At 56.9% G+C, this 16,002-nt stretch overlaps 2 protein-coding genes across 2 annotated transcripts; one reads left to right on the top strand and one right to left on the bottom strand.

Moving 5' to 3' along the window:
- Positions 1–1,398: 1,398 nt before the first annotated feature.
- GRB7 (growth factor receptor bound protein 7) lies at positions 1,399–9,531 on the bottom strand. The gene is made up of 13 exons (XM_058284168.2): positions 9,335–9,531; positions 5,036–5,192; positions 4,796–4,946; positions 4,479–4,635; positions 4,260–4,381; positions 4,085–4,162; positions 3,645–3,782; positions 3,196–3,306; positions 2,907–3,005; positions 2,570–2,650; positions 2,348–2,464; positions 1,744–2,166; positions 1,399–1,537 (listed from the first exon to the last, which is right to left on the bottom strand). Exons 2-12 carry the CDS (start codon positions 5,185–5,187, stop codon positions 1,900–1,902), a joined length of 1,473 nt encoding a protein of 490 aa, XP_058140151.1. The 5' UTR covers positions 5,188–5,192; positions 9,335–9,531; the 3' UTR covers positions 1,399–1,537; positions 1,744–1,899.
- A 4,777-nt stretch (positions 9,532–14,308) lies between these two features.
- MIEN1 (migration and invasion enhancer 1) lies at positions 14,309–15,722 on the top strand. The gene is made up of 4 exons (XM_004450052.4): positions 14,309–14,457; positions 14,560–14,657; positions 15,107–15,183; positions 15,265–15,722. The coding sequence occupies exons 1-4, from the start codon at positions 14,369–14,371 to the stop codon at positions 15,346–15,348; spliced, it is 348 nt and encodes a 115-aa protein (XP_004450109.1). The 5' UTR covers positions 14,309–14,368; the 3' UTR covers positions 15,349–15,722.
- Positions 15,723–16,002: the final 280 nt, after the last annotated feature.

Below are 16,002 nucleotides of genomic sequence, written 5' to 3'. Positions count from 1 at the left end.
GTTGCAAAATGATGTATTCTAATTTTATCATTTGCACTACATTAGCGTGGATTCTTCTATAATGAAAAACTTTCCTTCCTCAACTGTTTGTTACTATGAGGAAGTTTGTACATAACAGGCAAGATGAAATGCTTGATTTCCTTAGTTAGCAACTTTCAGAATCAAATTGTTTCTCTAGCATCTTCCAAAGGTGACCAGTGTGGTTTCCTATTTGTGTGTCACTATGAGTGAACTCATGGATTTCCATGTACGCAGTATGTTTTTGCTCCATTGGAGCGGCTATTCTTTTTGTTTATGTTGTCCCATTTTAGTCAATGGAAGCCCATTCAGCTTGTCTCCTGACCCCTGGCCTCACCCTAGTAACCTTGGTTAGTTTCCTGGCTTTCAAGAATAACAAAAAGTTCCAGGCTCATCTTGTCCACTTCTTGCCCTAGACTTGGAATCAGCCTAGGTCCTTTCAATGGAAATGGCACCAGGGATAGCAATTTTTCAAGGCCTTTTCAGTGAACAGAGCTAGAAAAAAAGTTAAGAGAAAATAACCTTGAATTCATACTACAATTTCCGATTCTAATTTAGGATTATAGAGTTTTTGCATCTTTGTTTTATATGTTTATCTCTTTTCTCTTACACTGAAAATCTGGGTTCCTTTTTTTTTTCTTTTTTTTAAATGAGAAAATGAATGTGAACAGGACATGAAGGGGAAGCTGCTGTGCTAATCTGACTTATCCCACCAGCTAGTCCAGGACTTGCTCATCTTCAAACCCCAGACCCTGTCAGGGAACTTCACCCAACCACAGTCCCTTGTCCTTTCGTTCATTTAACAAGCAGTGATTGGGCACCCACTCTGCACCAGGCTCCACACTGGGCCCTGGAGATGCTCAGGTGACCCTCAAGAAGCACCCAGGCCGGCTGGGATTGAGGCCGCGAGCCTCCCGGCATTCTCCAGGGCCTCTGCTGGACCTCTTCTCTCCTGGCCCTCTTCAGCTCGTAGGGTTTGGCCCGACAAAACTCATAGGTGTATCAAAAAAATGACCTTTATTGTCACTGGTATAAAACAGCAGATCAACTGGCCTCTCAGTCTGTACAAAGTGTGGGGCATAGGACCACCAGGCTGCCCCATTTCTCCCGTAATGCCCCTGCCCCAGAGCAGTGCCCCAGAGCCCCACAAAGGGAAGAGGGCCACCCCAAGTGCCTTCCCTTGAGGAGAGGGGGTTAAGGGTGGGCGGATGGGAGGTCCTTTCCGCCTGAGGGCCGGGAAGGGGCAGGAGAAAAAGCTGGAGTGGGGGCGAGGGGAGCCCTCCAATTACTCACGATCCTGTCCCCACCCTCCGAAACCCAGAGCCCACTCCGTGAGATGTGGCCTGAGATGCGTGACCCGTCTATGCGGGGTTCAGAGGGCCACGCGGGTACAACAGTGGCGCAGCAGGCAGGGCAGGATGCCGCGGTTCAGCTGGTGGAACTCCACGAGCTGCAGCAGGTCAGTGAAGCGGGTCTGGCCGTCGTCCATGCTGAAGTAGAGGCGGCCCGCCTCCTCGCTCTGGGGTGTGTCCAGAAAGAGATGCAAGGTCAGGAAGGGGCCCCAGGCTCGGGGGGCTCCCTTCTGGGCTGAGGCAGAGGTCCCCCTTTCTCGTTCAGGCTGGGGGAGCCTTCGGAGGGAACTCGATGAGGAGGACACGGAGCGAGGAGCCCCGAGCCTCCAGGGCAGGAATCTGAGAGTTCTCGGGGAAGGAGGGGATTACCCACCGGCAGGACGAGGTAATGCTTGACTTTCTGCAGGTGCACAGAGAGAGGACAAAGCCCTGTGGGGTTCCGCTGACTCTCCCGGACAAGGAACAGGCTGCAGGAAACAAGGCGACATCATCCAAGGACGTACCGCCGCCACCGTGACCCGGGGCCTGCTCACGCGTGGGCCTGCTGCCCTGCCCAGCCCTGCCCCTTACCCGTTCTACCAGGCCCTGCTGCCGATGAGCCGCTGGCTCTCCTCGCGGGAAATGCGTCCGTGGAACCAGGGCTGGGTGCGGTGGATGGCTGGGGTGGGCGAGGCAGACGGGAGGTCATTCCCGGGGAGGGCACCCCCACGCTGCCCCTCCAGGAAGGCTGACTCACCTGCACTGAGGCTCGTGCCTGAGCCGGGGTGGGAAGGCTCAGGCGGTGGTTCGTCTTCTTCTGCAGAGGCGTGGAAGACAGTGGGAAGTCAGCACGGCGGGGGGGTCACCTGGCATCTGAGGAAGGCAGCGCCCCTTTCCCCAGCCCGGCCGCCTCCCCTTGCCTCGCTCTTCCACTCCAGGGAAACCCAAACGGAGAGGGGGTCCCGGCACAGACGGGCAGACGGGGGCAGGCCCCTCACCCTCCAGGCCTGGGCCTCCTCCAGGGCTGCGCTCAGAGCTTCCCGGGGGTTCTCGATGACACGCCCAGCGTGGCCGGAGAAGTCCATGGCCACCAGGGTGTTATCCGAGACACTCCTCTGGAGATGGGAAAGCGTGAAGAGGAAAGGGGTGGGTTCAGGGCCGAGGTGCCCCCAGGACAGGACCCAGGGGCCCACCCCCAGCCCGGCCCCCTCCACACTCACCAGGGGCGGCGAACCCCAACAGGACGGGCGGAGGTGACGAGACTGTGCCTGCTGGTAATTCTTATACAGCTGCGCCCCATACTGTGGGGTGGGGAGAGGAAGAGGGCCCGCGGTCAGGCAGCCCCTGAAGCTGACCCCCTCAGACCAAGACTCTCCGGGAACAGGGCAGGGTCTCTGTCCTCCAACTGGGAGCTTCCTGCGACCAGCACTGTGACTCCATTCCTTGGACCAGAGGTCCTTAGAGAGCAGGGCTGTGAAGCCCCTCATTCTAGAGACTCCCCTCCTGCTGGGGACCCCAAGGGCAGGGCCAGCCCCTGGGCATCCCCCAGGGCCTCACCTTGAAGAGGCGGAAAGCAGCCAGCCAGCAGGTGCGGCTCTGCTCATCCTCACTGCAGAAGACGCGGAGCCCCTTGTGGCTGTTTCGAAGCTTGTGGGGCTACAGGGAGAGGACACTGGCTGATCCCAGACATCTGTCCCCCAACTCCATGGGGCAAGGCAGATCTTAAGGAGTTTTCAGCAAGAACAAGGCAGGCGCAGGGGGAAGAGTTTGGATGTCCCAGAATGGAGCTCAGAAGCCCCAAGTAAGCCCCAGCAGCCACCACTCCCTCCCGAGCCACGGTCTTCACCTTGACGCAGAAGCCAAAGTCCGTGGGCATCCCGTAGAGCTTGCGGCCCTGGGTCACCACGTACACGTTGGACTCATTCACGTCCGCCACGTACTGCAGGTGCCTTGGATCCTGGGCAGCACAAGCGAGCAGGACTTGGTGCTGGTAGACCCCTCTGTCCCCGTGATTGCCCCCTTAAGCCAGATGGGGAGATTCAGGCCCAGAGAAGGGAATGGAAGTGTCTGAGGTCACACAGCACACCTGCCTTTCCCACGCTGCTTCCTGAAGGAGCTAAGCTGGGCGGGAGAGTGGGGGCAGGAAATTGGAGGGAGCCAGCCTGGGAAGAGGGAAGAGCAGCTGAGCATCTCAGGGCCCAGGGGGAGAGGTCTAGGGGTTCCAAGAGGGAGTGGGTGAGCTCTAGAGGGACCAGATGTGGGGCGCCCTGGCTGGGGCTGACCCTGCGACCTCACCTTGGAGGTGCCCTTTGAGGAGTAATAGAGGCCAGACCGTCGCAGGAAGCAGAAGAAGCGTTTCCAAAGCTTGCGTCCCGATCCCCGCAGCTGCAGGAAGCCCTGTATCTCAGGGAAGCTGCCTGCGTTCAGGAAGTTCTGCGGCCGGGGGAGAGCAGGTGGAAGGTGAGAGGCCCGGAAGGGCTGGCTGAACCCACCTCGAGGTCTTCACAGGACCCTCCTTTTTGAGAGGAGGTGCTCTGTGTGCATTTATTGCCCCCATTTTGCAGATAATGAAACGGATGCTCAGGCAGGGGAAGGGACTTGTCCACAGCTACGTGGGACAGCTGGGCTCTCCACCACGCAGAGGGGAGGCACAAGGCCTAAGGGTTGGAAGCCCTGGGGGATCCTGGGGCGGGGGCGGGACAGGAATACGAGGTGAGACGGGGGTATCTGCTCACCTGAATGAGCTCTTCATGGGATATGCCTGTGTGTGCATCGAGACAACTGGAAACCATCTTTTCTGGGAACAAGGAGTGCTGGGGGAAAGGGGGAAGGCACCAGAGGTCAGGGATCGAGGGCCCAAGGTGGAACAGAGGTGTCCCAGCACCCAGAATGCCCCTCACACACACTTACTGGGGAGCTCTTGAACAGCTCATACTTGGCGAAGTTTTTCCGGAAGACAAAGCGGCTGTCTCCGCCGACGGGCCAGGCAGCCTGCACTTCCACCACGGACTCATGGTCCTCCAAGCCCCGCTCTGAGGTCAAGGGCAAAAGGCAGGGGTCAGTGGCCTGGATGAACCACGTGCCTAGGCTGGGATGTGAGGCATTCAGCTCCCCTGCACCCCAACTCACCCAGTGCTAGATGCGGGTGGCACTCCACCAGCCCCCAGTTCTCATCGCTCAGGGCATGGGCACGTTGTACCAGCATTTCACACACGTGGCGGGCTGTGGCGCTTGCTGCCACCTCCACAGACCGGCAGGCGCCATCTTCGCTATACACCTTGACCACCTATACCCCAGGGATTGCAAATGATTTGGGGGAGGGCAAAGGCTGGTCCTTGCCCTTCCCCCACCTGCTGACACCCCCTCCTCCCACCAGGTGGTGCTGTGCCCACCCCACAGCTTCCCTCCCCCAACCTTGCCTTCTCTTCTTTCCCAGGAAAACTCACATGGGGGCAACTGGCATCTCGGGGGAGCAGACCCCTAGCATTAGAGGGCCCCCCAAGAATGGGACTCTGTGAAGGAGGACTGCAGAGCTCCGGGAAGGGGTTGGGGATGGAGGGCAGAGAGGTTGCCCGTAGCTCCTCCTCACGAAGTTTCCTATGGAGAGGAGGGGCGGGGAGTTCTTATGTCAAGCCTTTGTCTCCCTGGCGCTGACCTACCTCCCCAGCCTCACTGCTCCATTGTACCTGCTGGGCACGATGGGCAGGGGCTGGGACCTCTTCACCTCCCCAGGCAGAGGGGAATCAGGCGGGGGCGGAGTGCCAGGAGGGGTCCCAGGGGCTGGACCCAGGTCTTCTGGGGAGCTGCTGAGATGAGGTAGAGACAGATCGTGCTCCATGACATCTGAGAAAGAGGAGGAGCAGAATGCAACACTCGCGCCTTGTCCTGGGGAGGGGGGCCAAGAGCACCCAGCCCTGCCCTCACCCAGCTCTTGGGAGTTCACACAGCGCTTCATTGCTCCCTCTCTAAATGGATTTTCCCAGGAGCCCTTGGGGAAGGACAGAAGGAGCCCCAGTTTACAGAAGGGGGCACTGAGTTCCGGAGCAGAATGCGAGCTTGCCCCAGATCATGGGTGAGTCAGGGGGGCAGAACCTGGTTTTGGATTCCAAGTGCAGTGCTCCTCCTTTAGCCCCAAGTTGCCCGGGAAGGAAGAGCTAAGAGGGCCCCCACTCCAAGCTCAGCAGCAGCAGCAACGAAGCCTGCACAACCCAGACTGTCAGGCTCTCCGTGTCACTGCAAAGGGCCACCTTTCTGCCTCCAAGTGTGGGGCACTCGCTCCGCTGGGCTCTGTCCCGGGTTTTGCCAGCACTTTGTTGCCAGACCTGGTTGCCAGAGCCTGTTGTGGCAACGCCTGCCCAAGTGATGAGTGATGCACAGAATGGGGGGCGGGGGTGGGGAAGGGCAGGACAGAAACCCAGAGGGCAGGCTCGGCTGTGCCAGCAGGGGAGGGGCTAGCCTCAGGCCTTTGCCCCAGCAGCCCCCAAACCTGGTACCCCTAAGCAGGCACTTCCTCCTGCCCAAGTCTTTCTTCAACCTCAGTGCCAGTGCCACCTCTTCTGAGCAGCCTTCCTGGATTTTCCACCCTCAGCCTGAACACTCGCTCTTTGTGCCAATTACTGTGTACCTGTCTTGTCCACCCACTGCTCTGAGGACACTGTCACCCACAGGCCAGGCCAGAGTCTTAGCCATGTCTTATCACCCGAGATGCTGCCCAGGAACCCAGGACAGGTCAGGATGGGAAAGAGGAGTAAAAGAGGCCCTACTGGAGGGAGCCTGGCCCGGCTGGGTCCTGGGAGGACCTGGGAGCGCGTGCCCATCCCAGCCAGTTCCCAGGTCCTGCCCCGACGCAGGACCCTGGCCAGGTCAGTCGTCTACAGCTGCCTGCAGCATGTGGGACTGACCCCCGGGACAGGGCAGCACCTGATCCTAAAGTGAGGGCACGAGGGGCTTTGGGGGACAGGTGAGTCAGCGCAGGGTGGGGAAGCACCGCCTGCGCTCGCCATTCAACCTTGACTCATCTGCACAACTTCCTGGCTTAGGAGAAACACAAACAACCCTGCCTCTACACCCCACCCCTCACCCCCAAACCTACCCCTGGGAGCAGTGGGGGAGGCACAGGCAGGGAATGGGGCGGGGGCGGAGGAGGAGGATGCGCACCGAGGCTCCTTGACATCATCTCCTCCGCCCACCCTTGGCCTACCTACCTCTAGACCCCTCCAGGGCAGGTGGGTTCTAAAAGCAGCGTGCCCCCTCATCCTGCTGCCACCACCCAGCCCAGAAGCCCCTGGCCCAGGAAGGAGAGAAGGCCCGGCCTGGATTTACAGGCCCACATGGAGCGGAGCCGGCCTCGCGGTGGTGTCCCCATCCCTCCCCAAAGCGGCACTCAGCACTCCCCACTCCGGCTCATTCTGCTGCCGCAGCCCACCCTGAGCACCCAGGACGCGGCCAGCCCAGAGGACCAGGCTCCTCCTAACACACATGCCTCTCCTGGGCGACCTGGCCACAGGGGTCCCACAGGTGCTGGAACAGAAAGTCAAAACGCCCGAGAGGACAGATGTGGAAGGCAGACAGGGCAAAAGGCCCTGGAGAGAGCCAGCCAGGGAGGGGCTCCTGGGCAGGGCAGGACACGCCTCCCTGGAACGTAAACAAGACTCAGGTCCAGCACCGGCCAAACCCCAATGCCCCCACCCCCGCCCCGTCTAGCCTCTGGCGAAGGAGCCGGGATGACCTCATTCCATCGAGGGAAGTGGGGAGGGGCTCAGGGGCTAGCGCCGCCCCAGGACCCAGCCCTTCCCCATTCCCCCAACTCCGAGGAACTGCGGAGGGTAGTGCTTGGCCGGCCGGGCGGCAGGGAACCCCAAGTCAGCGGGCAGGAGGGCACTCAAGACTCCGGCTTGACCTTCAGATCCTTCCACCCTGCTCTTCAGACCCCCCAAGACCAGAGAGGAGTGAGGCTGGCAGGACCAAAGGGAGATGGGGGTGAGGGAGAGGGGTCCCCTCTGCGGGGTCTGGGAAGTCTCCCTCCCAAGAGACTGCTTTCAAAATGGGGCCCCAGGAAAGCTTCCTTTGGAGAAATCAACCTCCCAAAGCAATGTGTCTCCGGTGCTACAACTCCAGGCCACAGCTCCCCCAGCAGCCTCTCCGGCCCCTGCAGCTCCAGTCCCACCTCCCTCCTGCCCCCACTGCCTCCCAGTTTACTTCCGGAATCTTGACCCACCTGGCGTGCCCCAAGGGGCGGGTGGCAGGACCCAGCGGTTAGGGCCAACAGAAAACAAGGCCACCTTCGGTACTTCCCAGGTTGGAGGCAGTGGCCAACGCTGGGGGCATGCGGGGGGGGGGGGGGGGGGCCCCATCAGGATTTACAGTGGGGGGAGCCTTTATCTTTGGGGAAGCTGGCCCAGCAAGGGCCCAGTGAGGAGGCAGGCAACCTGGAATTTGTGGGAGGGCCCAAGACCCTAAGGCCCGGCCCACACCCTCACTTAGGAAAGAAAACACCCAATGGGAGAAGGGGGGGTGGGGGGAGGGCAAACAGCTTTTTGTTGTTGTTGTTTTTTGAGGTACCGGGGACCTCCTGTGTGGGAAGCCAGAACCCAAGCACTGAACCACTTCGGCTCCCCTGAATTGTTTTGTTTTGTTTTTAGGAGGCACCAGGAACCAAACCCGGGACCTCCCATGTGGCAAGCAGGCACCCAAATTCTTAAGCCTCATCTGCTCCCCTCTCTTAAAGTTTAATTTTGGAAGAATGCTAGGGTGGCTGAGTCTGTGAAGTTAATCATTACAGGCGGCTGGCTTTTATGGAGGTACCCCCCACCCCCACCCCACAGCAGGATATCGGGGAGAGGGATGCCAGAGTCCAGGCCAGGCAGGCCAAAGGGGGGAGTTCCTGGGGCAGTGGGGGAGGCTTCCAACAAACCGGAAGGTGCACTGTCCCCAGTGTGCTAGGGAGACTTGGGCCCCGAACCCCAGGTCTCCCCCGCCATCTCACCCGACAGGACGATCTGTTTCCCACCCCACCCCACCCCGCTCCGCTCCCTAAATCCCACTCTACTGCAGTGCCTCCCAGGAGAGCCCTCCAGCCTTCCTAGACCACTTCATGCTGAAGCCAGGAGGGGCCCCGGCCCACCCTGCCCCACCCTCACTTTCCAACGAAGGGCAGGACCCCGTATTCCCGAGCTGGCCCTCAGGCCTGGGTCCCCAGGTGCCACAATTAGAAGAAATGGGGCTCCCGCAATGTAGAGAATACCTTTCCTTTACGCCCTCCGAATGGCAGCCTGGGGGCTCCCGTGGTGATATCTGCCTTGGGGAGAGACTTGGGGTAGCCCAAACTGAGGAAAAACCAGGCTGAGCGAGGGAGTGAGGTGGGGGCAGCTGCCTCCAGGTTCAGAACCCCTGCTGGCTCTTTCTGGGTGTGTGGGGGGAGGGGGTAGTTTCAGCGGGAAAAGCCTGTCTCCAGAAGGCAAGAAGCTCTTTCTTCCCCATCTCCATCAGCTGTTTGTCCAGAGGGTGGGAGGGGGAGCAGGGAGGGAACCCAGGACGGGGAGGACAGGAAATGAGACTAGGAGAGCCTTGAGGAAGGGGCGGGATGGGAGCCTGGAGGAAAAAGAAAGTGAGGCCGCCAGAGTAACACGGGAGGCACAATCTTTCCATACTCACTGGTCCCCCAAACCTGCCAGGGCTCCCCACTCCCAGGGTGGGGTGGCTGCTTTGGTCTTCACCTGGACCCTGGATGATGGCGTACCTGGCTGGGGCCACCGGTTTAGGGGGAGAGGTGCCGGGCCCCAACTGCCTGCTCCCCTTCTCCCCGACCCCAGCCCCCACTCCCGCCCCTGGCCTGCCTTCACTGAGGGGGAAGCGGGAGCAAGATGACCCCTGTCTGCCCACCGGGGCAGCCAGCCCGCCCCTGGCCCCAAGTCAGGCACGGCCTGGGGCCCTAGGGTGGCTAGGGGTGGGGCTGAGGGCTCTGGGACCGATCTCGGTCCCCTTACCTAGAAGAGCCCCAGCAGGCGTAGCAGGACACCGGATCCAGAGCCGGGCTCTGTCTAGGAACCCAGGACACCTGGGTTGGATTTCAAATCCGCTCCGGCTTCTCTACAGGTGGTGGGAGGGTGTCCAGACTTTGGACGTAGAAGTCGGTGGGGAGCCGTGTGTGTCCAGACTCCAGGCCCAAGGAAGCTAAAATTATCTTGGGCAGGTGGGGGCGGGGCTGGGGGAGGGGCCTGGGAGGAGGAAGCTAAGGAGGAGGGGGCGGAGACTCCCTGACACTCTACACCGGCTGGGATTGTTTTTGCCCTTCCTGGCCTGGCAGCAGGTGCCAGGGGAGGGTGCAGGTGCCTGGGGAGAGGCGGGGAAGACAGCTGAACAGAAGAGCATTGGGCCCTGGCGGCCTGGGAGGGGGTGGCTGGGGGCTAGAAGGGAAGGGGAAACGTCCTGCCCCCTCTTCCCCATGCCCTTCCCCAAATCTGGCTTGTTCATTGGCCAAGCTAGGGGGCCTGTCTGGGACTCCGGGTCCCACCTCCTGGGGCAAAGGGCACTCTGAGAACTAGGGGAGCCAGCCAGCGGGGTGTCCAGCAACACGACCTGTCCCTCGGCCTCCAGCCACAGTCTGACCACCCAGGCTGCTCCCTGGCCTCTCAGGGGCACCCAGAGGATGTCCGCCCTTCTGAGCAGGCCTTGGTCTCAGCTTCCCCTTGTAGGGGTTAGGTGGAGTCCCATGGAGGGACGCGGGAGGAACTGGTGATATGGGGAAAGGCTCTGACCCAGGTGCCAGGGCCTCCCTGCAGGGTGACCACTTCAACTCAAACCACCTTCAGACCTAGGCAAACACAAGTGAGAGGGGAGAGGGGCCAAGGCAAGATCAAAGGCAGACGCTGCCTTCCCAACCTGCTGGGCTGACAGTTGAGTAAACAAACAATTCACTGGGTGATGAGGGGTGTGCCCCGGGGGGTTAGGGGGCAGATGGGTGGCTCCAGGCTCAATTTTCTCCAAACTTGGCTTTCCTGGAAAAAAGAGTATGTGTGGGCCAGGCAAAGAGGTGGGGGAGAGAGACAAGGTCACCACCTGTTGCAAAAGGCTGAACGGGCAATTCAGTGATTCATTCCTTCATTCAACTAATATTTAAGTGCCTGCTACATGCCAGCCCCGCGCTAGGCACTGGGATACAGACAGCACCAAAACCAGACCCCGCCCTTATGCTCAGGCAGCTCACATGAGTAAATAAGAAACGACATGTGACAACTGTGCTGAAAGAATGATTAACACAGAGCCGGCGAAGACTTCTCCGTGGCAGTGACAATTGAGCTGAGGGAAGCTGACCGGGGTGGCAGGAGGGGACACTGCCTTCAGAGGCAGAGAGTGGGGGTGGAGGAACAGGGAAGGGGATGAGGCCCCCCAGGTAAGACCTGGCAGGGGTGGAGCAAAGCAAGCGCCTTACACTGATCTCAGCTGTGTTTCACAGAGCATGGTCTGTGACCACCTGCTTCCAACCCCCCCCAGGCTTGTGCACAAACAGATCCCGGCCTCCCCCACCTCCTGAATCTCAGCCTCTCTGGGGCTGGGACCCAGGAATGTGTCCTATTGCAAACTGGGTTGAAGAGCCACCCATCCTGTCTATCCAGACAGGCGGGAGCCGTGAGCAGAGGCCAGACCCTGCAGCGTTTGTCTGGGCTGAAGTGGAGGCAAAGGGCAGCAGATTGGCATCTCGGAAAGATCCCTCTGGATGGGTTGGAGAGGCCAGCCAGGCTCAGGGGCTGAGGGCTGGAGGAGGCCATTTGGATGACTTCCAGCAGGGGCAGAACTGTAAGGACAAAGCAGGGGTGGGATGGGGAATGGGGAGGGTGGACAGTAGCAGGGCGCAGGGAACTGTGGGAGGGAAGGAGCTGCTCAGGGCCTTGGTCCCAGTGGTGGACGCACAACTGTGTGTATATGTTTGCTCAAGAGGGTGGATTTTACTGTGTATAAATCATATCTGAATTTTTTAAATTGAAAAAAAAAAAAGAAACAACTACAAGAAGAATGGATTTATACATCCATGGGACAGAATCAACCATCCAAATATACACCCTTACATTTCTGGTCAATTTTCCATACAGGTGCCAAAATAATTGAATGGGGGAAAGGATAGTCCTTGCAAGAAATGGTGCTGAGACAATTAAATATCCATATGCTGACAGACAAATTTAGATCCTCACCTCACACCATGCACCAAAAATATCTCAAAATAGGTCACAGAAACGGCTCTCACGTGAGCCGGGTGGCCAGAGTAGAGGTGCTAGTTTCAGTTCCTAGATACCGAGTGGTCCCAGCGAGCCCAGCACCCAGCCTGACATGACCATATGGCTCTGCCTGCAGAAAGAGCAGTAGTCCCGCAGAATGAAGGTGAGGAGCTGCAGGAGAAGAGGTCAGAGGCCAGCCTTGCAGCGACTTGCCTGACAGCAGGGGTGGGAGTGGCCCAGACCTTCAGGAATCAGAGGAAGCTAGATCACGAGATGAAAACAGAAGACTCTGCAGGCCCCTCCGTCTGCCAAGCAGACAGGCTACTGGGTGGTAATGGTGCAGAACTTCATCCAGGCACTCAGAGAAATCGGGGATATGGAGAACTGGGCTCTGAGCATCGTGCTGGTCACACACACCTTGTCCCTTCTTGTCGCCACCCTGGATTATGTCTACAAAGGGCAGCTGCAGTCTGCCTGTTCCTGGCCACTCTCCCTTTCCCCTCTACCTACCTCACCCATAAAGGCAGGAGGGAGGCTGACAGGACAATGAATAAAACACAAGCTCCATTAAAAAAAACAGTCACAGCCCCAAATGTAAGAATGTAAAAACTAAAACTAGGTAAAAACCTAGAAAAAAACATGGGAGAAAAATCTTCACGACCTTGGGTTAGACAGGGCTTTTAGATACACCAAAGCATAAGCTAAGCCACAAAAGAAAAAAAGAAAGAAAGAAAAAGATAAATTGCATCCCATCAAAATAAAAATCTTCTGTGCTACAAACAATACCAACAAGAAAGTGAAAAGGCAACCATGGAATGGAAGAAACTATTTACAAATCATATATATCTGATAAGGGACTTGCATCTAAAATATATACAGAGCTCTTACAACTCAATAATAAAAAGACAAATAAGCTAATTAAAAATGGGCAAAAGACTTAAATAGACATTTCCCCAAAGAAGATATACAAATAACTAATAAGCATAAAAATGTGCTCAGCATCATTAGTCATTAGGGAAATGCAAAATAACCACAATAACTAGGATGGCTAATAAAAAAGACAGGTGGGAGAGGATGTGGTTCAAGCAGTTGAGTGCCTGCCTCCTGCAATTACCTGGGTTCGGTTCCAGGTGCCTCCTAAAGAAGACAAAAACAAACAACAAGCAGACACCAAGCAAAAACAATGAGCAAAAATAACAAACAAACAGATGAGGGAGCATCTGGGAGCATGGGGAATTAGGAAAAAATAGGCAAGGGAGGAGATGTAGCTCAAGTGGTTGAATGTCTGCTTCCCACATATGAGGTCCCAGGTTCAATCTCCAGTCCTGATACTTCAGAAAAAAAAAAGAAAAAAAAAAGACAGGTCATAACAAGTGTTGGCAAGGATGTGGAGAAACTGGAATCCTTATTCACTGCTGGTTGGAATGTAAAATGGTATAGCCACTATGAAAAATAGTTTGGCAGTTTCTTAAAAAATTGAACATAAATTTACCATACAACCCAACAATTCCACTCGTAAGATAAATGGAAACATATGTCCATACAAAGACACATAACAAATGTTCAGAGCAGCATTATTCAAAATTAGCCAAAAACAGGAAACCTGCACGTCCATCAAGTGGCGAATGGATAAACAAATGGAATACATCTCAGCAATAAAGAGGAACAAAGTACTAATACATGCTACGGCATGGATGCACCTCATAAACCATGCTGAGGGGAGAGGATGTGGCTCAAGCGGTTGAGCACCTGCTGCTACATGGGAGATTCCAGGTTTAGTTCGCAGTGCCTCCTAAAAAAGCAACAAAAAGACAACAAACAAACAAACAAACTCAGGGGAGCCGATGTGGCTCAGTGGTTCAGCACTGGCTTCCCACATATGGGGTCCCAGGTTCAATCCCCTGTACCTCAAAAAAAAAAAGAAAAAAAACAACACAAAACAAAAAACTCATGCTGAATGAAAGAGGCCAGAAACAAAAGACCACATATTGTGTGATCTTATTTATATGAAATGTCCAGAAAAGGCTGACGGCAAACAGGAGGGATCTTTTCCAGCTGAGGGAAATGTTCTAAAACTGAGTCGTATGATGGATACACAACTCTATAGATCACTGAATTGCTAAAAATGAAATGGCTTGAAGGAATGCTGGAATGAGAGCCTTGTTAGGATACTAGGGTAGTACTCCACGAACAGCGAGTACTTAGCTTGTTTTCCACAGCTGCAAAATGGGAACAATACCAGCCTGTAGTGGGAGGCTGGGATGAGACGGGGGTGTGCCAGAACTGGGTGCACGTGTGGGAGCAGAGCCTGAGGAATAGGGTGCCCCAAAGATGAAGGTTCCCATGTGCAAGGAAGAGGCACGGCTGAGTTTCGGAGTCAGAGCACCTGACTATAATGATGGGGTGGTTGAAAAATGCCATCAGAATGTGAGCGAGAAATGGCATCAGACACCATCAGACCTCAGGGTCGCTCGTCCCACCGCTTTCCCTTCCTTCTGTACACTGGAAAGGGCTTTGCAGTCTAAGATAGTTCATTAGATTAACTAAGGCCCTGGGGTCCGGGAGACACCAGGAGACACTCTGAGAACCGGGGTCAGCGAAGACGGTCTACGTGCCGCCCCAGCTGGTAGCCAGGGACCCTGAGGCCACCGGCTGCTGACCAGGGTGACGACGTAAGAGCGGCCCCAGCCTGCAGGGGACGCCCGGACGCAGCGCACCGCTCGGCCGCGGCCCGGAGGCCCCGCCCCGTCACGTGCCCACGGCGTCACGTCACACCCGGAAGCCGCGGCCCGAGCAGAGCCGGCAGCTATGAGTGGGGAGCCGGGGCCGACGTCCGTGGCGTCTCCTCCCGGGGAGGGGGAACCAGGCAGTGGGGTCCGCATCGTGGTGGAGTACTGGTGAGCGGCCCCGGCCGGTGGGGAACTCGGGCTCGACAGGGATGGGTTCACGGGAGGCCCCAGCCCCGAAACCAGAGCCGACCCCAGATTCCTTCTCCCCAGTGAACCCTGCGGCTTCGAGGCGACCTACCTGGAGCTGGCGAGCGCCGTGAAGGAGCAGTATCCTGGCATCGAGATCGAGTCGCGCCTGGGGGGCACAGGTGAGGCCCGCAGAACACCTGCTGAGTCAGTCTGTGTTCTAAATCCCAGCGCTACCACTTCCTAGCTCTGACATTGGCTGTTTTATGACAGTGTCCAGCAGTGCCTGGCACATGGCAAAATGTCCAGCCAGTGTGAGTCCCCATCCATAGGTGAGGGAGGCCTGTAGGGAAAAACCGGTGAGACTGCAGAAATGTAGTTCTGGAGGGGAGAGAGCCCATAGGGTGATGAAGCAGTTCAGGGGGACACAGGTGAGGCCTCCCTTAGGTCCCTTTAAGGTTGGCCCACTATTGGTTTAAGGAGCTACGAATGAGCCTCTAATGGGACCAGTGGGGGAACTTGAAGGAGTCTGTGTGAAGCCTAAGGGGCATGGAGGCCCCGCCCCCAATCCCATTTGGAAGGCTTTCTCTGACTTTTGCCTCTGCTCACAGCATGATTCATTTAATACCAGGAGCCTTTGAGATCGAGATCAATGGACAGCTGGTGTTCTCCAAGCTAGAGAATGGGGGCTTTCCTTATGAGAAAGATGTGAGTATGTGCAGTGTTTGGAGGACGCCGGGTCACCCTGCCCCTGCAATGCCTCACCCCATTCCCATCTCTGCTGTCTAGCTCATTGAGGCCATCCGAAGAGCCAGTAACGGCGAACCCCTAGAAAAGATCACCAACAGCCGTCCCCCCTGCGTCATCCTGTGACTGCACGTGACCCTGGATTGCTGCTCTGTCCTGGGGACCAAGCCTTGGTCTCCCATTTGATCTTGCTGGGGGCTCCTCCTTGGCCTCTTTTCCCTCACTGAGCTCCTGGAAGCGAGAGACCCTGGCTTCCGCTTTGCCCCTTGGGGTGCAAGGGGGGAGTAGAAGCTTCTGTGGTCTTGGGAACAGGAGAGAGCTCCTCCCATGGACATTTCCACACCACCTTCTGCTCCCTTCCCAGAATCAGTGCCCACAGAAGCCCAGGCCCCTCTGCAGTTTGGCAGTACCTATCAGATGCCACCATAGTTCTAATTTATTCTCCTCTGGCTGTGGGTAGTGTTGGCTATTGGCAATAAAGTGGCACTACAGACACCGTGCCAACTGGTGTGCATTTTATATCCAGTCTGGAGGTATGTGGGGCACAAAAGCCAGCCTAGCCTTTGTACCACCAGAGTGGTTGTGCTGCTTCTGGCTAATTCCTTCTTAGTTCAATGGGCTCCTCTGATAGCTGAGGCAAGGAGAATGAGTCAGAGTGGACACTGTCTCTTCTTTCCCCAACCCAAGCCCCTTTACTTAGAGGGAGGAAGTTACCCCATTCTGGTGAGTGGCTTTAGGAATTAGTTTGTTCTAAGCAAGAATCATTTGGTTGTCCAAGGG

The sequence above is a fragment of the Dasypus novemcinctus genome, chromosome 21 (genome assembly GCF_030445035.2).
Source record: "Dasypus novemcinctus isolate mDasNov1 chromosome 21, mDasNov1.1.hap2, whole genome shotgun sequence".
In the NCBI taxonomy this organism is placed as follows: Eukaryota; Metazoa; Chordata; class Mammalia; order Cingulata; family Dasypodidae; genus Dasypus; species Dasypus novemcinctus.
Note: the sequence above shows the minus strand (reverse complement) of the source record. Positions and strands in the feature narration are given on the sequence as shown.